Source organism: Micromys minutus (genome assembly GCF_963924665.1).
Source record: "Micromys minutus genome assembly, chromosome: 3".
Lineage (NCBI taxonomy): Eukaryota > Metazoa > Chordata > Mammalia > Rodentia > Muridae > Micromys > Micromys minutus.
In genome coordinates this window covers 53,213,334-53,238,713 of record NC_137972.1, presented here as the reverse complement: position 1 = coordinate 53,238,713, position 25,380 = coordinate 53,213,334, and the positions used below count along the sequence as shown (strand labels likewise).

Here is a 25,380-nt window from a genome sequence, read left to right as displayed (position 1 = left end):
GACCTCAAATTCTGCGATCTGCCTGTCTGCCTCCCGAATGCTGGGATTAAAGTAGTATACCTCCACACCAAGATTCATACAATGTGTTTTGGTCATGTTCATCCTAATCACTCCCCTAATTCTTTCCAGACATACCACCATCTCCTCCCCCAAGGACTTCATGTGCTCTCTTTGATTATTGCTTGGTGCGTTGTTTTTTTCCGAGACAGGGTTTCTCTGTATAGCCCCGACTGTCTTGGAACTTGTGCTGTACACCAAGCTGGCTTTGCACTCACAGAGATCCGCCTACCTGTGACTAGGAGCATGTGTCACATCTGACAGGTTGCTCCCCCCCCCCCCAATAATACATTGAGTCTAGTCTGTGCTGCCTATGAGCTCCTGGGTAGGGGCCACATACTGGGCATGGTTGATTTTCAGTAGCCACACCCCTAAAGAAGGCTGATTATCACTCCCTAGAAACTATCAACTTTCCATTGCTCCTCAGTTAGAAGGGGAACTGCCTGCAAAGGATGACCAGCCGGTCTCTCCCCAGGATGGACACCAGCTGATATAAGGAATGGCACAGGGCCCATATCTCTTTTGTGAGAGACAGAAATGGGAACCACGAAGGTCTCCTCTGTTCTGAGAACCCTGGGCTGTTTCTAGCATCTAGGACCCTTGAACTGGGATCCTCCTATTGGGCACCACTCAGAGCCTATTCCAGACACATTACTGCCTGGCTACATTTTGTTTCCTTTGCCTGGTGTTTTTGTGTGGTTTGGTTTGTTGCAGCACTGGAGATGAGACCCAGGGCCTTGCAAATGCCAGCCAGTATTCTCCACCCAGCTGCACCCCAGCCAACAAATTTATGTGCTGTTCTCCATTTCTCTTTATGTCCGTGCTGATGTCCCTCCTCTGCCCCAGCATCCTTACCTTTCCTCCTATCCATTCCTTACCCAGATAGACCCATTTCCGGTGTTCGTTCTCCCTGCCCCTTCCAGAGGAGTTACTCCATGTGAATTCCCAAGGACAAATGTATAGTTCCTGAACAAACCTGTGGCCAGGAAAACAGAAACTTCTGCAAGAGACTTGCTGTTCCAATGCCATCACAGCGATTAAAGTTTGAGGAAGTTATTGAACCTGGTACACTTCCCTCTCCTATAAAATGGGACTCTGAGGATCCAAGTGAGGACTGAACTGTAGGCAGGGCCACAGTGCCTGATGCACAGTAAGTTATTCTTAGCACACCTTTCCCCTGCAGTTTGTTGGTTTGTGCTTGCACAGGGGCTGGCCTTGGGAATTATTTACTGAACTTGATGAGTTATGAATGACCCTTGCTTGTCATTAGTGGAACTCTGGATGGGAATGGGTGAGACTTCAGTTGTGAAAAAATAGAAACATTGCTGAATGCATTAAGCACTTTAATTAAAGCCTCCTCTCCATGCCCCCATGATGTCTGGCCATTGCCTTCAGCTCCTATTTCTATTTGAGACTGGGTGACCCTTCTGATGACCAGAACTGGGGGCCACCCGCTCCAGCCTGAGTCCTGCACCGAGGCTAGACAGTGGCTTCCCACCTGTCTCCTGGCCACTTACTTTAACTAGCATCCTCTGGTTAAATGTCTATCATAGAACATGGCTGACATAAACTGGCCAGAATTCCTGCCCTCAGCTCAGAGTCCCGGTCCCTTCTCTCAGTGTTCAGAGCTGCAGGGACCCTCAGCCCTGTGGGTGCAGTGCCAAAGAGCTCTGATGCTGGTACCAAATCCTTGGACTGTTCCAGAAGGTCGACAGCTAGACCTGGGAGGCTGTAAACTCTGTGGCCTCCATGAGAGCCAGCCACCACTGAGTGAATACCCCATTCTCTCTTTCACAGGCCTCAGAGGTTCCAGACTTGAGTTGTGGCTGGATCTTTGGTCCAGTCTTGCAAGATCTATAAGTTACCTGTCACTTCTCTTGAAAACAATTTACTTTCAAAAATTTTAAACCCATTCTAGGTATAAAATCTTCAGTTAGATATATTTGTTTTCTTTATTTATTTGAGTATGTATTTGTTTTATTTTGTTTTTTCTCTTTTAAAAATTAATTTATTTTATTTATTGATTGATTATTTCTATTTTATTTTATTTTCTACAGTGTTAGACATCAAACCCAGGTATTTCACTTGGAAGCAAGTACTCTACTCTGAAGCTAAATCTACAGCCGTTCTATGCCAGAAAATTCAGGCCTGTCCAGGAAGAGGCCAAAGTTGAGAGGGGGTATAGCTGTCACTGGCTACTTTGTAGGTTCTTCTTTCCTCCATCTGTCTATATCCTTCAAACTCCTAACACTAGAAAGCGGGTTGAGGGGGATAGAAAGCAAAGGAAAGAGATTCCTGAATAAAGTCAGGGCTTAGAAAGAAGGTCACATTACCATTAGACTTCTTGCTGGTTAGGGGTATCAAGTTCTTTGGAGAAAGTTTGATCTTCACCCATCTAATATTTAATATTTTCTTTGGGTACAACTACTTAACAAACCATAGCCAACAACAACCAATAACAAACAACAAACAACCAACAACCCCTTTCAGGACTTTAACCTTTATAAACCCTCTGAAAAATCCCCAGAATTCCAAATGTCCTCACTAGAGCATGAGGCAAATCATAGTCACTTGCTGTGGACAATCTGAAACAGCCCCATATCCCATACCTGGGATTAAAATGAAAACATATTCTATTTCTGTTTTTTTTTTTTTTAAGAAACTAAAATTCCAAAATTGTAACTACAGGGGTACCTTAGTATTCTGGTGGCTCTAGACCTGCTGCTCTCTGATGTGGACACAGCTTCCTCCAGGGGAAAGCATCTCCGGGCGCCTGAACTCAGCCACAGTAAAGTGATATCTGATATATGTTGGCTCTCATGGAGCTGCTGGGTGCTGGGCCTTGTGAGAAAATGGGCAGTGGGCAAACCAAAGACAGGAAGACCCAGACCCTATAAATCTTGAGAAGGCATTTTATACATTCCTCAGCAGGGAGCTCAGAGTCTGAGGGCAAAGAGGGCACAGCAAGGGCTCACAGGATGTCCCAAGAGAGAGAAATCAGGACCTGGTCTAGAGTCAAAGAGAGCCAATCATCCCTGGCAGGCAGGGCTGTGGTTTCAAAGGTTGGCTCTGAGGGCATGAGGTACCCATCCTTAGAAACAGGAAAGCATTGACTGAGAAAATGTGAGTGGGAACGTAGAGTGGCTCACCTGAACTCATAGTACTAGGGGTTGGAATAGGAGATTCATCTACAAGTTCAAAATCAGATCATTCAGCTCTACAGTGAGACTGTAACTCAAATATATTTCCTAAACATTTCTTTTTGTTTTTAATTATGTGTGGGCATATATGACTGCATTTGGGTATGTGCACGTGAGTACAGGTATCTGAGGAAGCCAATAGCATTGACTCCCTGGAGCTAGAGTTACAAATGGTTGTGAGCAACCTGTTATGGGCTCTGGGAATCAAACTCAGGTCCTCTGGAAGACTAGCCAAGAGCTCTTAACTCCTGAGCTATCTCTCCAAATAAATGTAATTTTAAGTAAGTATCATTTTTAAATGGAATTTTCCAGCCATTCAAATTTCCACTCACTTGAATTCTCTGACTCCAACTTCATGACATCCGCTTGAAGGGAAATGGGAATGAAGGTGGGAGCCATCTCCCTACAGCAACATGAACACTTTACCTCCCGAAGAAGACCATTGGTAGACCAGAAGCACCACAGAGGGGTGCCTAGAGGCCGTCTTCACCAACAGACTGTTTCACAGTGGTTCAAGAACAAGGCCTTCTCACCCCCCCTCCCCAAAAAATACCCCTTGAGCAATGTGGAGAGGGTAGCTTCCTTCAAGTGGCTTTCAGACAGTGGCCTTTTATTCCACCCTCATGATCTTTGGGCTTCTAAGAGATAAAAATATGCAGAGAATTTATTTCGGTTGAAAATACATTCAAAAGTTCTCTATTTTGTGGCAGATAAAACACTCCTGACATACAAAATAAAAGGTTGACAGGGCACCACAGTGAAGACGGTTTCTCTCACGGCCCTCCCTCCCAGTCCTTCCAGAAATAGTCTGTAGACTTTCAAGAAGATGACTTAATGTCTACTAAGTGAGCCTGATAGTTCCCAGGCTGGGCATCAGTGGGCTGGGTTCCTAGATTAACTGGTGATGTCTGTTCTCTGTTCTGACTGCAAACATGTCCTTCCCCGGGAATAAGCCTAATCTTGCTGTGAGACCGTGCTTTTACCTCTCACTTCAGGGCTGCCTCTGCAAAGCAGACACTAATGTAGATTAGCTGTGGTTGACTGAGAGAAATATCCACCATGCAGAAAACTGAGGAAGGTCCTACACCAAGGGAACAAAAATTGTCAGAGAAAAAATACAGGGCACCTAGCTAGTTAAATTGTAAATCAGATCAAGGCATGGTGGCACATTCCTGTTAATCCCAACAGAGGCAAAAAGATCAGGGGTTTAAAGCTAGCCTGTGCTACTTTGTGAGACTCTCTCTCAGGAAGAACCAACCAGGACTGAAGAAATGGCTCAGCAGTTAGGAGCACTGGCTGCTCTTCTAGTGAACTCAGGTTCTATTTCCAACAACTACAGGGATGCATCTGGTGTTCAGAACTTTATGTGAACAGAGTTACATTGTTTAAAAGCTAGTAACTTTGTAGCAACTTGTTACTGCAGCAAAAGAAAACTTGTACCGAGGTAATGTTTTAAATGGGGAGTGGGCGCTTCTAAGAAAGTGTCTGTAAAGCCCACAGGGGGTCCTGAGTCTCAGGGGATAGGACCTACATTATGACTCAAGGCACTCAGTCACTGGCTTGTAGCAACTAGTGGAAACCTAGTCTTAGAATTACAGTGGAGAAGGAGTGTATGTGGCTGCCACATACCACCACTCTATTGTTCTCAATACATCATGAAGAAACAAATACACCGAGAGGTTAAGACACTTACCAAAGTCACACAGCTCTTATGTTGATGTGGGACTTTGAATCAAAGGAACCAGTTTCTAAGATACACACAGTCTAGTCTCCATTCTCAAGTGGTTTCTTTGAGTAACAACGAATAAAAAAGCTGCTCCCAGACTTCTTTTGAATTAGATAACAATGTATATAAGAAAGGTCAACTTAAAAAAGATTAAGGCATAAAATGGTGTTGGAAACGGCATAGGAGAAATTAACTAGCTCAAATCTGAGGAGTCACTGGAAAGAATATAAATCAAACACAGCCTGTAGCAGAGCAGAGAAAATATTTACAGAATGTGCGGATGGAGCATAACTCAGTGAAAGAGCACTTGCTTAGCATGTGTAGCCTGGTTCCATCCTTTGCATGTGTGTTCCATAGTCCTGTGTTAGTCTGCTTTCAATCACTGTATGCGTATACCTGAGACATATCCACTTAAAAAGAGAAAATGTTTGCTTTAGTGTAATGTTTTGGAGGTTTTAAGCCATGGCTGTGGTCAGCACAATGCATCATTTGTGTGCATGGAGGTAGAGGCCTATTTACCTCATAACCAGGAATTGGAGAAGAGAGACAGGAAGAGACCATTGTCTCACAATTCCCTTTGAAGGTACACAGCCAATGAGCTAAAGCTTCCTATAGATTCCATTAAAGTTTCTTATAGATTCCAATACCTCCCGAGAGGACCAAGACCTGGGGACCAAGCAAGACCTCAATACATGTCTACTGCCTGGTTTTGTGTCAACTTGACACAAACTGGAGTTATCACAGAGAAAGGAGCCTCAGTTGAGAAAATGCCTCCATGAGATCCAGCTGTAAGGCATTTTCTCAACTAGTGATCAAGGTGGGAGGGTCCAGTCCATTGTGGGTGGTGCCATCCCTGGGCTGGTAGACCTGGGTTCTATAAGAAAGCAGGCTGAGCAAGCCAAGGGAAGCAAGCCAGTAAGTAATATTCCTCCATGGCCTCTGCATCAGCTCCTGCTTCCTGACCTGCTTGAGTTCCAGTCCTGACTTCCTTTGGTGATGAACAGCAATGTGGAAATGTAAGTTGAATAAACTCGTTCCTCCCCAACTTGCTTCTTGGTCATGATGTTTGTGCAGGAATAGAAACCCCAAGAGAAGTTGGTACCAGGGACTCGGGTATTGCTGTGATAGGCCTGACCATGCTTTTGTTTGGAAGAATGTGGATTTGGGGACTTTAGATTTGGAAAGCTGTGGAAGGCTTTAAATGGAAGGCTTAGTGGCCTATCCTAGTGGACTATCCTAGTAAGAATATGGAAAACTTTGTTACTAAGAGTGATTTGAAATGCACTGACTTGGTCCAAGCAATTTCAGTGGAGAATTTCAGTTTGTGGCCAAGAGACTGTTTTTTTAGTATTTTGGTGAAGAACATGGCTGCTTTTTTCCCTTGTCCAAAGAGTCTGCCTGACTTTAAGATGAAGAGACTTAGATTAATTGCTTTGAAAAAGGAAGTCTCAAAACAGCCTGGTATACATTCTGTTGTGTGGTTATTAAAGCTCACCCTTATGAAGAGCATTTTAATGAAAATGAGCAAGTTGAGAAAGGAAATATACAAAATATATGGTTCTAGTATTAAAGGGACAACAGGAAGTGAAATGGAACTAAATCCTGTGATCAATTTTATATTGAATTAAGGAAGTAATGACCTTGGGGCAAGACCTCACCCAGCTGAATTAGCTCCAGGCGACTTAGTACAAACTTTAATCCCAGGAGTCAAAGACAAGCAGATTCTGAGTTCAAGGCCAGCCTAGGACAGAGCAAGTTCTAGGTGAAGAAACACTTAAATCCAGGTGTGGTGGTACACACCTTTAATCCCAGGAAACTGGTATATAGATCTCTAAATTCTAATCTACAGACAATATTCAGGACAGCCAAGTTTAGGTAGTGAAGGGGTTACAAAAAGAAGAATCTAGTGATAATGTAATAGAATGGGGGGGGGGGGCATGTTCCACCTCCTGCAGGCAGCAGAACTTGGCAGCTTTGGCCATGTGGCTCTGGCCTTATATTCAAGAGGAGAAGCAGATCACTGGGACAATTGATGCTGGTTAGCTGAAGCTAAGAAATTAGTGGTGATTAAGAAGAGACCAGCATCACTGAGGTGAAATCCTCTGGGAAGTGTTTTCTGAGAGGATAAAAAGCTGTGTTCCAGAGATAGCCAAGGCTGTACCTCATGCTGCAGCTCTACTTGGTAATGTGTAAGAATGTGTACTGGTTTTGAAGGCATCATGAAGAAAAGCTGAGGCTTGGGACTGTGAGAGGCCATGGAAGGCCATTGGTGAAAGTACAGCCTCAGTTGTAGTTGGCAATCCAGAATTGAAGGGGTCATGCAAAGGATTTGAGGCTTGGCACCATTAAGGGAACCTATGAGAGGCTATTGGTGAAGCCTAGTTGCAACAGAAAATTTCAGTATATTAGAGATGTCAGTACCATGGGATGATCACCAAGAACAACAGCAAAGCTGTAGTGGATAGACCTGAGCTTGAAGTGCTACAGAGGGAAGAGCTGAAGCCAGCCCTTGGAGGAGCCCAGAAAGTCATGTGTGGATTCCAGACATTGAAAAGAGAAGCTGTAACATTGAAATTGCCTTGGAGACCCAAAAATGTTAAAGATGCCAGAGCAGTGGGATATGTACCAAGGAAAGCTGCTAACAGGGAGTGAAACCAGCCCAGGAGAAAGAAGTTTGTTACAGTCAACAAAGATGAAAAAGGAGTTGAAGATCTGAAGACTGCTTTGACATCAGCCATGGAGATGGCAGAATTTGGAGTTTGTCCAGCTGGATGCCTGACTTAATTCAAGGTTTACAGTTAAATGATTGGATGGATCTCAGAAGAGACTTTGAACTTTTAACACTTTACTGCTACAGACTATGGGGACTTTGGAAGTTGGACTAAATGTACTTTTTATTATGCTATGTTTAGGTATGGCCCCCATAGACTCATGTGTTTGGACAAGGCTTTGGGGACCAGGGAGCGGAATGTGATGGTTTGCATATGCTTGGCCCAGGAAGTGGCACTATTAGAAGGTGTGGCCTTGTTGGAGGAAGTATGTCACTCGGGGCTGGGCTTGGACATTCCTCATAGATGCCTAAGGATTGCTTAGTCTGTTCCTGGCTTCCTTTGGATGAAGATGTAGAACTCTCAACTTCTTCTGAACCATGCCTGCCTGGATGCTGCCATGCTCTTGTCTTGATGATAATGGACTACACCTCTCAACTGGACATCATTAGGTGACAGAAGCTAGCTCAACGGGTACAAGCCTGAGACATGTTACAAGTCTTGCAGGCCAGAGCAACAGCAGCTGGAAAGAGCTACAGGAACAAATTCCCTTCCACAAACCAAGTGAGGTGATTGCTTCTGTTTCTGATGAGATTCAAAAGTAGCCTACCTTCTTTGTGTCCTCCATTGAGTTCCCTGGCTGCCTTGTAGCTCAGATCCCCACACCCAATCCAGGCCCACCGGGGCCCTAATTGGCTGGATGTAGACATGCAGATAGGATAGAGAAACAAAATAAAGGAACAACCATGGATGAAACTTACAGGTGGCTGTGGAGGGAAGAACCCTGAGCTCACAAAAAAAAAAAAAAAAACCACTAAAAGTTCACAATCAGGCCACAGGTCACTCGTGTCTGAAGAAGTAGAAAAACTTAAAAATTCAAGACAGGCGTAGCAGTGCCCACCTTTAATCCCAGCACTTGGAAAGCAGGGGCAGGTAGCTCTCTTGTGCCTTTGGGGCCAGCCTGGTGTACATTGTAATTCCAGGACTGCAAAGTAAGATCCTCTCTATTGTAAAATAGATTTCTCAGCTTGCGCCTGGACAAACCACACCAAACCAACACAGTTCCACATGGAGAGGTTTAATAAAACGACAAGACAGGGATCGAGGTCAAGAGAATAGAAGAGGTGGGAGAGAGAGAGGGAGGGAAGGAGGGAGAGAAGGGGAGGGAGGTTTGGTCTTTCGTGGGGGTAGTGACATCATTTGCTTCTAGGTGGAGGTGGGCTTCTGAGCCGGGTGTATGCTTAGCTGTTTTCACAGTGATGGATGCTCCAGGTCCCTGTTGCCTGTGGGTGGTGCCGTCGATGGACATAGGAGCCATCCTAATGCCAATACTCTCTCAAAACAAAACAAAAAACAACAACAACAAAACCCCATCATCAACAACAAATTCAACGTCCTGGCCTTCCCTTCTGTGTTCACACCCTGGGGGAGTATGTGCTTGGTGAGGAGTGGGGGGTGTGGGAGAGGTGGCTGTGTATCCTGTTTCTTTGTCGGCTGTGGCTGCACTATCAGCTGTCTCTAGTGAAAGCTTCACAAGGCAGGGAACACTACCCCAACGTCTATCTGAATACATCCAGGGCACCAAATCCTCAAGATGGGTGTTCACTTCCAATTGTCAATGAATATAGTTTATTCATTCAAGTACTAAACGCTTGTGCGCTCATGTGTGTGTGTGTGCGTGTGTGTGTGTGTGTGTGTGTGTGTGTGTGTGTGTGTGTGTGTGGTAACTTCAGGTTTTGTTTTTGAGAAGGCTCTGAGTGTGTAGCCCAGGCTGATCTGAAACTCATTCTCATCCTCTGTCACCTCCCTGAGTGCTATGATTACAAGCAGGTGCCCTCACACCCCGTTTCCAAATGCATATGTATTAAGTGCCTACTGTGTGCTTAGGCGGTGCTAGAGTTATAATGTGGGGATGAGAAACGCTAGTCACAGGCTAGTTTGAAGCCAGTAGAAGCAATAAACAGACTAGACACAAGAAGAACTTCTGAGTCCCATAGGTTAGTGGCAGGAGGGAAGCCGAGGGAAGGCATGTTCCTCCCACCAGAGGTGAAGATGGTACAGAGACCATCTGGCCTGCAGAGACGAAGACGCTAACAGTGGGATGGAAGGGAGAGAAGAGAGGAGCTGTATCTTTCCAGATCATGCTTGGTGTGCTTAGCAAGAGCCCCATAAAATTTACAACCTGCCAATAAGCAGCAGTTTGATTCTCCAGCCCAGCAGGTTCCCGCTTGACAGAATCGGGACCAGGAGAGGCTGATGAGAAATAAATGAGACAGGTGCCCAGACATCGCCTTTGCCAATAAAAGGAAACAACACTTTGGAATTGGTGGTGGGCCTGCAGGGAGTGGGAGAGGAACCTGGGGTGAAGGCAATCCATTCTGCCTTATCCCCATTAGCAGAAGGCCCCAGAAGGCAGGGCAGCCAGACCCCAGGGCACTCACAGTGCAGCAAAGCCCTGAACCTACACCAGCAGGTAATTTAATGGGGCCTTGCAAACTCAGAGTTCTAGTTGGCTTTCACAGGCCTGGACCAGCTTGGTGCTTCTCAACTTGTAGGGCCCACTTTTTCAATTACTTCCCTCACCCACAGGGAGCCTGGGCATTGCTGTCTTGTGAGTGAACTTCCAGAGGACGCTGGATCACTCTTGGAGATGTGTAACTCTTCGATCAAACTTTTAAGGGTCCTAGATCTTCTCAAGTCTAGCAAGAGAAATTACTGGGGAGGCTCTGGTGCCATGGAGGAGGTCAGGGAGGGCTTCCTGGAAAAGGAGGTGCCTATGATGATTGTGAAACAGGAAGAGTCCTGTGGGTCAGGGGAGCAAACCCTGGGCAATGGATGGGTCCAGGTCACAGGAGACTGAACATGGCCTTCCTGAGGTGCTGAGAGTGTAACTGGGGATATAGGGTCAGCCTTGACTTTCAGGGCAAAGCTCTTCTCAAAAACATGTTCATCCTTTGCACCCCACCCCCACCCCCCAACCAAGGCTCTTCTAAGCTATAAAAAAAGAAAAGCTCAGACCAGAAGGGGAGCCAGCTGCCTAACATATCAAGCATGCAAGATGCTAGAGCAGTGCATAACCCCAGCTGCCCCTCATTGTCGCAACCACTGTTTGCACCATGCCATAAGAGGGGCCAGAGGATGAGTGACCCAGTGAAGGTAAAGGCTAGTACTTCCGGATGTCTTTGGCAAAGAACTGGGATTGGCCTGAGGAACCCAGGGGTGGAGTGGCACCGTGCTAGCCCCTGGGGAAAACTGTTCCTGAGCTGCTATTTCTCCCTGACTCCTTTAGGCCTGTGGATAGCTTAGGAGGTCAAAGGACCCAGGCCTGGTGGGAACAGTGGAAAAGCTGGAAATCAACTGTGCAAGATCAGGACACTGTCACACCACCCTCAGAACAGCTCTGCCTCATACATGACCCACAGATGGGTGAATGTTGATTGTAGCATCCTCAGCCAGGATGTACAGCCTCCAACAGTTCGTGTGACCCTTAAGCCATTATTCTCAACCTGGTTCTATACTCCTCTGAGAATTTGTTAACAGCTCAAAATCCTCGACCAGTAAAAGTTAAACACAAATTAACCACATTGGACAGACACTTTTAATAACTTTTACATATCTGGCAACCAAGTGACATCTAAGTACATGGCTCAATTAATCTTCTACAAGTCTATTGTCCCCAGTTTGTAAATGGAAGGACCAAGATTTCTCTCCTGCCGGTACAGTCCAGGGATGTCAGGAGGTCAGGGACAAGGTGTGGACTGACCTGTTTCTGGTTGGTCTGAACAGCAAATATGGAGCTGGTAGCATAGAGCTTGTTCACCCCAGGGTATGAGAAAAATCTCAGCCCAACATGACCAGAAACTTCAAGCATTCTGCTAAGGAATATGGAAGGGAGGCAGAGGTGAGAGGATCTCTTTGAGTTTGATCTCAGCCTGGTCTACATAGGTCAGCCAGGGTGAAAGTGAGACTGATTTAAAATAGTATTTTTTGGTTACTAGATCATACAGTTCTCAAGCATAACAATGTGTCCCAATGTCAAGTGTTAGACTCCCCTGTTGTAGCTCACTGTGTGTATACATGCAGACATTGTGCAATTCACAGAGAATTCGGAATAGCTTAAGCCAGCCAGAGCAAAAGTAAGTTCAATATAGTATCATGAAAGGTTCAGTTGCTGAGAACATAACACGTTTTGATTGCAGGACCAGACTTTCATAGTGCCAGAAAGTGCTGTGCAGGTCATTAAGGGCACAAGGTTATCAATGATCTTCTCCAAAGCTGGACCCTACCTGCTGGACCCCATTGGTGCAATAATGGCATGAAGGTTTGAGAGGTAACCAACCACGTTTGAATGGGACTTGAGTGGCATAGCAGAGAATTCATGCCTGGTACTGTAAACCTAGTCAAAACCCATGGTTTGGGAAGTCATAGGCCCTAGAGAGGAACTGCCTACTATTATTGTCTTGCTAACTGGATATGTGGTCAAACTGACTTCTAAATATTTATAACTATACCTGAAGATTAGTGCTACCTTCAACCTTGGGCAGAAAAGTTTCTCTCTGCAATAGTCAGCAGTTACTACAGAGGCTCATAACTGGTCAATGAGATGAGAATAAGTGTATTAGTCAGGGTTCTCTAGAGTCACAGAAACTATGGGTGGTCTCTATATAGTAAGAGAATTTGTTGGTGACTTACAGTCTGTAGTCTAACTCCCCAACAATGGTCGGCAGCAGCTGTGAGTGGAAGTCCAAGGATCTAGCAGATGCTCGGTCCCACAAGGCAAGCAGGTTAAGAGAATGAGCCTTCTTTCTTCCAATGTCCTCTTGTAGTCTCTAACAGAAGGTGTGTACCACCACACCTGGATCTGGGACTTGCTTTGTCCCAGATGACCTTGAGCTCAGAGATCTCCTTGCCTTAGTGTCCTAAGATCCATAGCCTCTATGCCTCAAGATCAGGATCAAAGGTGAGCCCCTCAATTTTGGATTGTGGTTCTTTCCAGATGTAGGCAAGTTGATAACCAGGAATGGCCACTCCAATGAGTGACTTTTGAATAGTCATCACTAAGCAGAGCATCTATTTCAACTCCCTCTACCACTGCCAAGGCTCAGGAAACATCACAGAAGAGGAGAAGAAAGACTGAAGAGCCGGAGGCTGGGGAGGAACGCCATGAAATGCTATCTGTTGAAATGACATGGCTGTTGCTCTCACGAACGCACAGCAGTTATGCTCTCCCACAAAACGTCAAGCCAGCGTTCTATCAGGCAGCACTAATTATATTCAGCGAATCACAAATAAAAAAAGGGAGGACATGAAGACAATAGGGATGTGTTGGGTGTCTGGGGAGAGCTAATGGGGATTTTTGGGGATAGGTGTGATCAAGATACATTATACACATGTGAAACTGTCAACAAATAAAAGATATCCTGTTTAAATTCTTTATTTTATATCACATATTGGGAACTTTACCTCATGAATGTCTGTGGACCACGTGTATGTGTAGGGGTTATCAGATCCCCCATAACTGGTGTTGTAGACAGTTGTGAGTCACCATATGTGTGTGCTGGGAATCTGATTCAGGATCTCTGGAAGAATAGTCAGTGCTTTTAACTGTTGAGCCAATTCTCCAACCTCTTTGTATCAGTCAGTATTCTCCAAATTCACAGAACTTATGGAATGAAACTTCTCTCTATATAAAGGGAATTCATTGGAATTATTTACAGGCTACAGGTCAGCTAATCCAACAATGGCTAGCTGTGAACAGAAAGTTCAAGGATCTAGTAGTTGCTCAGTTCCACAAGGCTTGGTATCTCAGTTGGTCTGGATACCCTAGAATCCTGAAGAAGCTAGCTCCAATTCCAGAGAAGGAGTGGATGTGCTGGCAAAGTGAGGCCAAGCCAGTGAAAAATAAACAAACCCTTCCTTCTTCCACTGTCCTTATGTAGGCTTCCAGCAGAAGGTCTGGCCCATATTAAAGGTGTGCCTCAAGGTATGTGTCATCCCACCTCAAAATATGCATTAAAAGCTTGTGTTTTCCAGCCTCAAGATCCAGTTCACAGGTGTGCCCTCTATTTTTGGTCTATAGTTCAATTCTAGACCTAGTCAAGTTGACAAATGAGAATAGCCATCACACTCTCTTAGTTAGGGTTTTACTGTTGTAAACAGACACCATGACCACGGCAACTCATATAAGGACAACATTTAATTGGGGCTGGCTTACAGGTTCAGAGGTTCAGTCCATTACCATCAAGGCAGGGAGCATGGCAGCATCATGGAGCAGGAGGAGTTGAGAGTTCTACATCTTCATCTGAAGGCTGCTAGCAAAATACTGACTCCTAGGCAGGTAGGATGAGGGTCTTAAAGCCACTGTGACACACTTACTCCAACAAGGCTACAACCTCTAATAGTGCTACTCCCTCGGCTGAGCATATACAAACCACCACACCCTCTTAACGTAATTCTTAATCCTTTCATCTTGTGATGCTGGCAGTGGAATTGGGAACTTCATGCATGTCTGTCAAACATAACTGATGAAGATGAGCCACAACCCCAATCTCTCAGTCATTAAAACTTTTTATTACATTTACCTATTTATTTGGGGAAGGCATGTATGGATATCAGAGGACAGTTTGTGGGAGCCACTTCTCCCCTTCTACTATGCTGATTTCAGGGTGAACACAGGTGTTATGTTTGCTGGCAAGCACCTTCACTAGCTGAGCTTCCTCACTAGCTCGCCCCTCTAATCATTTTTAAAATTTCATTTCCATATCAGTCGTTTGGTGAGGGTTCTTTCTGGTAACATTAGCTCTGTAAATCTGATGCTTGGGGCCCTGATGAACCCTTGATTACACAAGCAAACGTGATTCGGTTGGGACAAAGCACACATGAGTTGTTTGAGGTCACCCTGGCTGCTATCACCTATTCAGTTCATTGTGGACTGAAATGCAAGTTAAAGATTATAAAATACTTAGAATAGTGACTATCTCAGGGCATGTAAAACATAAGATCTTAAGAGTTAATGTCACAGCTCTTTAGCCTCAAGACTGTTACTTTCTTCAAAAGTATTGAAGGCCCAAAGGAAATTTTATTATGTGGGTTATAGCTATTGATCTTTCCCATATTAGAAATCAAAACTATACCTTTAAATTTTTGTGTGTTCCAACGGAGGCACTTAAGTGCTACCGAGAATGAGCATGGTGAGCTGAGATGGTGGCTTGCAGGACTCGGTTCTCTCCTCCATGTGTGCCCTGGGCATTGGCCTTGGCCAACAGGTGCTTTTACTGCGGAGTCATCTCTCTGGCCTTCACTATTTTAAATTATTAGCAAAAAAAAGTCATGACCATGGAGCTGGAAGGATGGCTCAGTGCTTATGAGGACCTAGGTTCAGTGTCAGCTCACAACCACACAGACTCCAGTTCTAGGGTATCCAACACCTTCTTCTGACCTCCAAGGGTACCAGACATACACACTGTACACAAACATTTATGCACAAACACTCATGCGGACAAAATAAAAACAAATATTTAAAAATAAAGAAATCTTGGCCTATTAACATAAATTATGTTTATGAAAGCGATCTGCTTAGTGGCGCTGGTTGAACTGGTGCAAACTGTTAAGGAGTATCTGATTTTTTGCAAGGTGGGGCTTCTTTGGGTGTCATCAGCTTTCTCTTGTTGCTAGGTTTCTACAAAACAGGGAAAGTGAAGACATGGAGGTGCCCCAAGGGTTCTGGGGCAAACTCTGGAATTGCTGTGTTCATGTAAAGCAAGAGATCCAGCTCTGCAGCTGTGTGCCTCAGTTTCCTGTGGTGTGCCTAGAGTTGAGTAAACATAGCTGGTGCTAACTGTACTCCTGGAGACTGTGTATCAAGAATTCTGGAACATTGGTTTCTTTAAACACACAAACACACACACACAAGTCTTATAAGAATGTTTTTGTTTTAATCCCAGGTGATGGGATGGGGGCTACTTCAGGCTGCCCACAGCAGCTGATTATGATATGTCTCATGCTCTAGCAGAGGCATGGTTTTGCTGGCTGCGGATAGTTTCTACAATTGTGAGATGTTTGGAATTCTGGGAACTTTTCAGAGGGTATACAAATGCTAGGATCTTGAGAGGTGGGGTCATTGGGTGGGGACTGTGATTTGTTAGTATTCATGTTCAAAGAAGCAAAGGGAAAGAAATTAGGTTCGAGCCCCCCCCATCCTCCTCTCTCCTACCTAGTGATAGAGTGTGAAATGGGGTGGTGGTGGTGGGAAATGGATAAAAGATGGGGAAAAGAAGAACCCACAAAGTATCAAAGGCCTACACTATAATGTTAGGAATGCCTCACTGGAATATTTGTCATTGTGAGGCCATCATAGCAACATTATGTCTATGACGTCATTGCTAAGTGATGTAATCATTCTTTAGAGATTTTTCTTTTAATTATGTATGTGTTAATATGTATGTGCACACGAGTGCAGTGCCCTTAGAGGCCAGAAGGGGGCATCAGGTCCCTGCTGGAACTAGAGTTCCAGCAGGCAGTTGTAAGCAACTTGACTCAGGAACCAGGGACCCTACTTGGGTCCTCTGCCAGAGCAGCATTGCTAATCGATGAGCTGTGTCTTCAGCCACGATGTAATCCTCTCTCTCTATATATATATTTTTTGTCGTGTATTTAGTAATTCTAAGGATGGAACCCAGAACCTCATACTTGTTAGGCAAGTACTCTGCTACTGAACACCTCATCCTGGAAGTTATGGAGTCTGAAGGGAAACAGCACAACCTGCAGCTAATAGTTGACCACTCATCTGTTTGCATAAAACTTGGCTGTTTTCAGCCCAGTGCCTGACACTGCCGTACAGTTTTCTTCCCAGGCCAGCATCCGTGAACAGCATCTGCAACCTTCCAGGAATGGCTCCATGGTTCAAATCCCTCTGGGGCCTCCCCAGCCCCTTGAGTTCCTTCCTCCCAAGGGTGCCCAGCTGAGTCACAAATGCTCTCTGTGCCTCTCACCCTCAGGCCATAGGCTCAAAGCAACAGTGTAGGACCCATGCCAGCCTCCAGCATGTCACGTGGGGCATGCCTGCTAGTGCCTGGACACTCTTCTCCCCAGCATATGGCGATTAGGAAGTCACTCTCTGTGTGGGATGAGGTCTAATCAGCCTGCCGATAATCACCAGGCCCAGAACGTGGCCGCAATTCAGGAAAGACGATCCCCGAAGACAAGTGCCACTTAAATCCTGGCACTGACCATAGTCCCCTTGGTAACCCGTGCTTCTGAGCACGATTTAGCCAGTGAGCTAATTGATGTTCTCCCGGGCAGTCAGCTCATGCCTGGCGATCGAAATGGACACTAATTGCTGACATCCTTCAGGTAAGAAGCCCTTCCTGTTCTCAGGCCACCCAAGAGGCCCAAAGCAGGGACTGAGTCTCTCAGCAAATCGGTGCCATGATTGCAAATAATTAATAGAAACAAGGTTTGCAGAAAGAATTAATTATAGAACCTATCAGGAGAAATAGTGACTTCACTGGATGGGAGAGGCTGCCTCCTTATGGAGGGAGGCTCTATCTGGCTTCTTACAGAAGCTCCGAACAAAGATGTAGGTAATACAAAAATACACATTTATTTTTTTAAAGGCTTTGGCTGTACTTGAAGTTTTATAGAACTTCCCTGTGCCTTTACAATTTTTTAAAAAATTAATTAAATTTCTTTGGCATGGTGTGTGTGTGAATGTGTGTGTGTGTGTGTGTGTGTGTGTGTTCATGCATTCATGTCAAGGTGTGCATGATGGTCAAAGAACAACTTTTGTTAGTCAGTTTTCTCCTTCCACCACATGGGTCCTGGGGATAAAACCTAGGTCATCAGGCTTGATAGCATTTTTTTTTTTTAACACACTGAACCATTTTGCTGACCTTTTGGCCACTGGAAGTGACTTTTTAAAGTCATGTCACATCTCTGAAACAGATATTTGTCATTTTAAAAGGAGGGGTCAGCATTTGGACTCTGACAGAATCCCTGAGATGATCAATTTATAAAAGAAAAAAGGTTGTTCAGCTTAGTATTGGAGGTTCTGGTCCATGATCCTTTGTCCCGGTTGTTTTGCTCTTGGAGGAAGCCCATGTCATAGAGTGTCACAAAGCTCAGGAAGTAATAGAGAGAAGGAGGCCCCTGGGGCCCATAATCCTCTTGAAGGGCAGGCCCTTAATGACCTAAGAGAATGCTTCTAGGCACAATTTCATAACAGTTGAACCACCTCTCTATAGCACCACTGTGAGGACCATGCCTTTACCATGTTTCCTTTGGTACACTCAAGATCAAAGGAGATTATGAAATGGCTCAGCAGGTAAAGAGTTTGCTGCCAAGCCTGACAACCTGAGTTTGATCCCTGAGCCCACATGATGGAAGGAGAGAACCAACTCCTGAAAACTATCCTCTGACACTTATAAGCCTGCACTAGTGTGCACACCTCTACATACCACACCACACACACACACACACACACACACATACAATTTTAAACTCTCACAATCAAAACTACATGAAGGTGTATCTTAGGGTTTTACTGCTGTGAACAGACACAGTGACTAAAGCAACTCTCATAAGGACAACATTTAATTGGGGCTGGATTACAGGTCAGAGGTTCAGTCCACTATCATCAAGGCAGGAGCATGGCAGCATCCAGGCAGGCATGGTGCAGGAGGAGCTGAGAGTTCTACATCTTCATCTGAAGGCTGCTAGTGAAGGATTGACTTCCAGGCAGCTAGTGTGAGGGTCTTAAAGCCCATTCCCACAGTGATACACCTCCAACAAGGCCACACCTCCTAATAGTGCCACTCCCTGGTCCAAGTATATACAAACCATGACAGGGTATAACTGTAAGCTATAAAGAGACTTGCATGGGGGCCAGATCACTGTAGCTCCTTAGTGGCAAAGGGCTGAGAAGAAAGCCAGTGCCTAGCATAGGGCCATTAGATATTCTCTGAGGTTGTATGTGTGTATTTGTGTTAAGCATGGGTGTGTGTGCATGTATGTTTGTGTTATACATGGGTGTGTGTGTGCACTCACTATACCTGGCTACCCATGGGCCTTCTCAAAGTTTCATGGGGCCAGCTAGTTGTGGCCAGAATGGGATCTCCAAAGAAGAGCCCTCAGTCTCTGACTGGATGAAACTAGGAAGCATATTCCCAAATTCCACAGCCTATTAATTTGGACAACTTGGAGGTATGGTTTATACCTTCCAAGGATCCTCAACAAGATGTAATCTCATTGCCAACCTGTTCATCAATAGAACCTGTATTCTTCACTCCCCTCCCTTTCTTTCCCCTTCCCTCCTTTTCCCTCTCCTGTATCTGTCTCCCTGCCTAGATTACTGCTTCCTGGGATTGATGTCCATATATGTAAATTGTATTCAAATCCTTGTCTCAGGGCTGGTGCTGGGGACACCCAGTCTCAGATAGGTGTAATTATAGATTGTGACAACTGAAGAAGGAGAGGGCCTCAGGGCTGCAGTATCACCATTCTGACAAAGTGATGACTGACAGCTAAGGAAGACCAAACAGATCATTAGGACAACACACTGAAGCATGGTGACCTGAAGGCAGGAAGTGAAACCCTGCTTTACCACTACTGAGCCTTACAGGTGTAGGAGTCAGAAACCAAACATTCTGATTGGTCAGAACATGTGTGCTGATAGGCTAATGCCTGCTGAGTGATTTGAATATTGCTCTTGGAATTGGATGCTTGTAATTTTCCCCCCAGGGCCAGCAAGGGAAAGGAGGTGGTGCTGACAGGTGGGCTGATGAAACCACCATGGAAGTAGAGAGAAGGGAGAGGTGTAGAAACCTTCCTTTCCTGTATTTACACTGCATGACTGTCAGTGACTGTATTTAGCAAAGCCATTTTAAAAATTACTAAGACTAGAGAACACAGCTCAATGGTGAAGACCACTTGCTGCTTTTGCAAGTTCCAGGGCACGTGATGCCCTCTTCTATGGGAAACAGACAAGCACATGGTAAGCAGACACACATGTAGGAAAAACATACACAGGGCCTCTTGGGCAACTTAGTCAGACTGTCTTAAAAAAAAAAAAAACAAACTATTCCCGAAATGGGTCAAAGAAAGGGGTTTGGGGTGGCATGCATTTCAAGTATTGGGTCTGGTTTTTTGTTCTGTTTTTGTCTTTTTATGGCCCCCACTGCTTCTCAGGCTGAAATCCCCATCCTGATCTTCAGAGAGCCTCCTCCTTCACCCTCCTACGAGCTGAGACTACAGTAATGTACCACTTTACACGGAGGCTTTTGTTTAAGTGCTGCAGAGTGCTGGAAACAGAGTTTCATGCAGGCCAAACAAGTATTCTACCACTAAGTTACATCCTTGGCCATAAAATAGATACATTTTATGATGGAGTGCCCATTACCACAGGACAGTACTACTTAGTTATAAAGAAGGACATACTGCTACTTCTATAACATGAGTAGACTTTTAAAATACTCTGCTGGGCTGGGATGTAGCTCATTAGTGGTATACTTACTCAGTATCTGAAGGGTCTGAGTTCCCTGCCCAGTACCAGAATCAATCAACCCTCCAGTCACACGTACTGCAGATGTGAAATTGGCCAGGAAGTTACTACCATCAGCAGCTAACCCTAGATGCAAGTTGGGGCCTGTACAATAGAAGGCTGCTTCATACACACCCCATCACGACAGCTCTGTCTTTTACACCCGAAGTCTTTGTAAAACTTCGATATCTCATTTTTTTTTAAGGTCTCCCAACTGTGGGCTCCTGTAAAATAAAAAATAAATTAAATACTTTCTTATTTCAAGAGGGGGAAAAAACAGGGCACAGTCACAATCTGAACAATGCAAAATTAATTCCAGCAGTGTAAATAACTCAGTCTAGTATTTGGGATCAACTTACAATCTTCTGGGCTCCTTAAACAGGGCTTGGGTTACTTCTCTGACTCTGCCCTCTGCAACACACACAGCTTGTCTTCTAAGGGTAGGCAGGTACACACAGCTGTTGCTGTTCTTGGTGATCATTTCATACACTGGCATCTCCAAAATGCTTCTTGGGTCTTCAGCTGCAACTGGATTGCACTTTCACCAATAGCTTCTCTTGGACTTTCTTCATGACCTCTCAATCCTAGGGCATCAACTGCTGCTGAGGCTGCACCTTCACAGATGGCCACTCCTGGCCTCTCACTGTGCCAAGCCTTTCTGTGACCCCTTTAGGCCTTCAAATCCAGTACCACCTGGGAGACTCTTAAACATTACCAAGTTTGGCTGCCAGCAAAAGGTATAGCCTAGGCCATCTTTAGAACACAGCTTCTGTGTGCTGACTCACAGGAAACACTTCCCAAATTTCACCACAGTGGTGCTGGTCACTTTTTAATCACTGCCAATTTATCAGCACCAGCTGATCAGGATAATATCCCAGCAACAGCAAATGATCCACTTTTGTGGTTCTGGTCTCTTGTTAGTAATGGTTGATTCTTCAGCCCAAGCTGACTAGACATCATATATTCCCACAAACGATCTAGTAGATTCTTTCTTTCTGCAATGCCACTAGCTAGGCCTTTCTCATCTCCATTGCTCGCAACACTCTTACCTTCCAAGCTCCTAAAGAATAGCTCAGTGAGCGCTCAACACCCAGTACTCAATGGTTCCCCTAGTCCGGAGCACTAAAGTATTAAAGTCCTCACATAGTTCTTCCCAAAACGACAGTCAGGTCTGTCACAAATACACTGTTTTATTTAGTAGTACTATTGGTGTGGTGAAACTCAAAAGCAGCTTACAGGGGACAGGGTTAATTTGGCTTAGATATCCTGAGTCATGGCCCATTGTGGGAAGCCAAGACAGGAACTCAAACAGGGCAGGAACCTGGAAGCAGGAGATGCAGAAACCATGGAGGAATGCTGCTTACTGGCTTGCTCCTCATGGCTTGCTCAGCCTGGGTTCTAGAAGATGGCACTCTGGAGATGGACCCATTTGTGGGCCCACCCTCAATGGGCTGGACCTTCTTCCCCCACCAATCACTAATTAAGAAAATATGCTACAGGCTTGCCTGCCTATAGCAAAACCTTTGGAGACATTTTGAATTGAGAATCCTTCCTCTTAGACGACTCTTGTGTCAAGCTGATGTAAAACTAGCCAGCTCACTCACCGAGTCATCTCGCAGGCCCAAAGGAGTCAAAGCTTCTGCGTGGGTACTGTACTAACATGGAGAGGTTGGACAGCAGACGGCATCGGGTTTATTTCCTCAGGGATGGAGGAGGCTGAAGAGGGGAGAGAAGCTCCCACGAATTTTCGATTTCACATACTCCCTCAGGACACATGGTCTCCCCCCGCCGGGTCTTTATTGATGTGTTACCCTTTTACTTGGGTGTGTCTCTATTGACTCTTGGGCTTAGAGATTTCTTCCTGTAGAAAGGCCTCTTTGCTTAGTAAATTTCTCTCTTTTTCATCTCCTACAACCAGTGTTTCTCATGCCAACGCCTCCTCTTCTGCTTTCTTCTCTGATTTTCCACTGCTGGAAAGTCAGGTAGGGAAACGAAAATAGGAGTGACTTGAAGCTTGTAACTTCCACAATATGAATATTTATCACATACCTTCACCAGGCCGGGCCCTGATCTAGGAGGTTTTGGTGGAAAACAAAAATTGGGAAGGGTTTTTGTCTGGTGGAAAAGGGGAGGTTGTGTTTGCCACAATTGGCTAAATTTGGTAACACTCTTTAGTGATTCTCAGTGACTTAATATGTTTGTTACACACGGAAGTCTGGCACGGTGATTCATCTCTAACGTCCATCAGGTAAAACCAGGACCTCAAAACCTTTTATCATGTTCCCTGGCAAATACACCTGCAGCCTCAACCAAGATAGGAAAAAAAGAAGTCTGGGGCTGTCCGGCTCTAGCCACCTAGACCAGAAGCGTCCTAACAGCCCATTGGTCAGAGCTGGGCATGTGACGCTGTCCTACCCGCAAAGGAGGCTGGGAAATGTAGTTGTCAAATGTAGAGCAGCTCACCTCTAATACCCTCCTATACCGAGCAAAATGTGTGCGGCAGTCTTAAGCCGAAGGCAGTGTCCACATATACACCCGGAGAGAAGTTGGACTCAGTTGCAGAGGGACAGCTCCTTTAGCTGTATAGTGAGACATAACAAGTGAACGTGTTCAGGACAGTGACCAGTGACTTCAGTCGGTTTGTTCCCTCCTAGCTTGCGTCCCAGGACCCACTCCAGAAGCCCCTTAGTTTTAGTATCTTGACTGTATCCCGATCCTTTGCCTGGTTCATGGTACTATCACAGGACCACCCATCCTGTACTCTCCTTCCCACCCCCTAGTCTGGTAGACTCAAGGCTCCACAGATGTTTTTAGTTCTCAATCTTCACCCACTACACCCAGCCAATCAAAGACCACAGGGCCAGACCCTTAGCCACAGTAACACTGTATTCTGAGAATGGGAACAGACAAGAGGGTCCTGATTTCCTCAGTTAAGAAGGAGCTCTTTTAGTGTCCTCTGGGCAGAGCTTGTGGCTGAGAGCCCCCCCCCAAAACAAACAAACAAACAAACAAAAACAAAGAAAAACCTTAATCCAGACAGACGAACAGAGGAACAAATGATCTGGATATGTTTTATTATAGAGATTAACAAGAGCAGGGCTATATACAAGATGTGACCCCCCAGGACATATCTGAATATCCCCCAAACTGCTCAGGACCCCCAACCTGGAGGATGCGCTGAAGTTATACCAGGTCAGTCTTGCCAGTGGGGAGATGACAGGAGTTAGATTTTAACAACAAAACTTCTCAATCCGACCCTTTCTGAGGAGGTCGTTGGTGTGGAAAAACCATCTCGGCTAGTGCTGAAGGGATGTGAGACTATGGGGCTATCAGAGAAGAGCGCCCCACTCCCACCCAACTTCCTTGCTTGAAGGGATAAGTAGGGTTTAAACTTCCTGATTGGCTTTCTGGAGTGGGTCAGGAAGGGGTCTGGGTGGATGACATTTACATAGGGCCCAGGGTTGGCATCTTAGAGGACAGCTGGTGAAGGGAACGGGACAGGGCACACAGGGCTTACATCATCCTAGACCCAAAGCCTGCCTATGGCCTTACTCCTCCAGAGGTTCCCTGTCCCAGGCTTCCAGTTGTGAGTTTTGCTTCACTGGGGTCTCCTGGCCCCTGCTCAGGTCACCTAGAAGTTGGAGCAGGCCTGTTTGGCCACAAGTCCCCTGGGGCCCACAAGGGTGACCCAACTCCCTTTTGCCAGGATGTTGGCGTTTCTCAGGCATTAAGACACCCTCTCCCTCTTTTTCTTCCCAGCTTCTTTGGAGCTCAGGACCAATGAACCTCCGGCCTGGATGCTGCCTCTTGGTGACATCAGACTCCATCCAGGGGGAGGATCGCTTGCCAGGGTGCTGCCGCTTGACTTGGGGGACATCTGAGAACCAGGAATCCAGAAAGAAATCTGGTAGCCAGGATGGTGGCAGCCAGTCACTGTCCTCATCTGCCCATGCATACTTGTCCTGGTTGGCACGTCGGCCAGGGTGCTGCCGTTTGTGGGGTCTCCAAGCTCCCACTTCTCCCAAGTCCCCCCTCTCTTCAGCTTCAGCATCTTCCTCCTCCTCTCTTTTGCCTGGATGCTGTCGTTTTGTGATCCAGGAATCTGGAGAAGGAAAAGCCAGTGTGGGAGAACCTGACCCCTTCGTCAGGGACCCTTGATTTCAAGCCTCGTACCACTCTAGACTTCCACTTGGAGCAGCTCCTCCCTCCCATTGTCTGCTCCTCAGATCTTACAGACACCCCTCACACCAATGGTCAAGGGCACTGCCTCTGGCTTCCAGCCCCAGCTCTCTACTTTCTTGTGGATGACCATAAGCCACTTCTTACTTATGTTCTCTAAATCTCAGTTTCCAGGACAAAATGGCAACATGTCCTTATAGACAGGGCCTTGGATAAAAGTGCTTAGTAAACAATAATTAAAGCTGTTGTGGATAGGGGCCATATGAAATTGTGACTACTGAAAGTCTGCCTTCTGATTATTTATTGCACTGAGAATTATTGTGGTCCCAAGGTCTGGTCACCTTCCCATCCTATTGAGGAAGCTGCTATAAGGCTATGCACTTCCTAAATCTGGAAGGGGGCAAGACAGGTGTCCCACATGGCTCCCACCCCCCATACTTACCTAAGGCAGCACCAAGGTCTCCTCGCACCCGCTGGAGGTCTTTTCGCAAGAAACGACGTTCTGGCCAGACCTGGGTCATCTCCAGGGCAGGAAGGTCCTCCTGGGCTGCCTCCGGCAAGGCGCAGGATTCAGGGATGCCAGTTAGGGTGAAGATCAAAGCCAGAGCCAGCAGCAGCCAAGGTCCCGGCATCCTGGAGTCTAGGATCAAGGGCAGTGGGTATAAGGGCAAATGCACCGTCTGCTCTGAGGTTGTCCCCTTCCCTTCCCCAGAACAAGATCACCTGTCACGTGTGCCAGGTACATCTGAGTCTCAGGCAACCCTCCTGGTCCACCAGGGTGCTATCCAAGCCAGGCGGCTCTGGAAACCCCACTGTCACCACCACCCCTAGCTGTCTCTTGAAGTTGGGGGAGTCAGCGCTGCATCAGACACCCTTATCTATATCCCCTTGTACCCACTAAGGTTGCAATGCTGA

General features: G+C 45.8%; 1 protein-coding gene across 1 annotated transcript; it reads right to left on the bottom strand.

The window, feature by feature from the left end:
• Positions 1 to 23,834: 23,834 nt before the first annotated feature.
• On the bottom strand, positions 23,835 to 25,097 carry TRH (thyrotropin releasing hormone; the record flags this gene model as incomplete). Its single annotated transcript, XM_080914227.1, has 2 exons — positions 23,835 to 24,388; positions 24,908 to 25,097. The coding sequence occupies 2 exons, from the start codon at positions 25,095 to 25,097 to the stop codon at positions 23,835 to 23,837; spliced, it is 744 nt and encodes a 247-aa protein (XP_080770353.1).
• Positions 25,098 to 25,380: the final 283 nt, after the last annotated feature.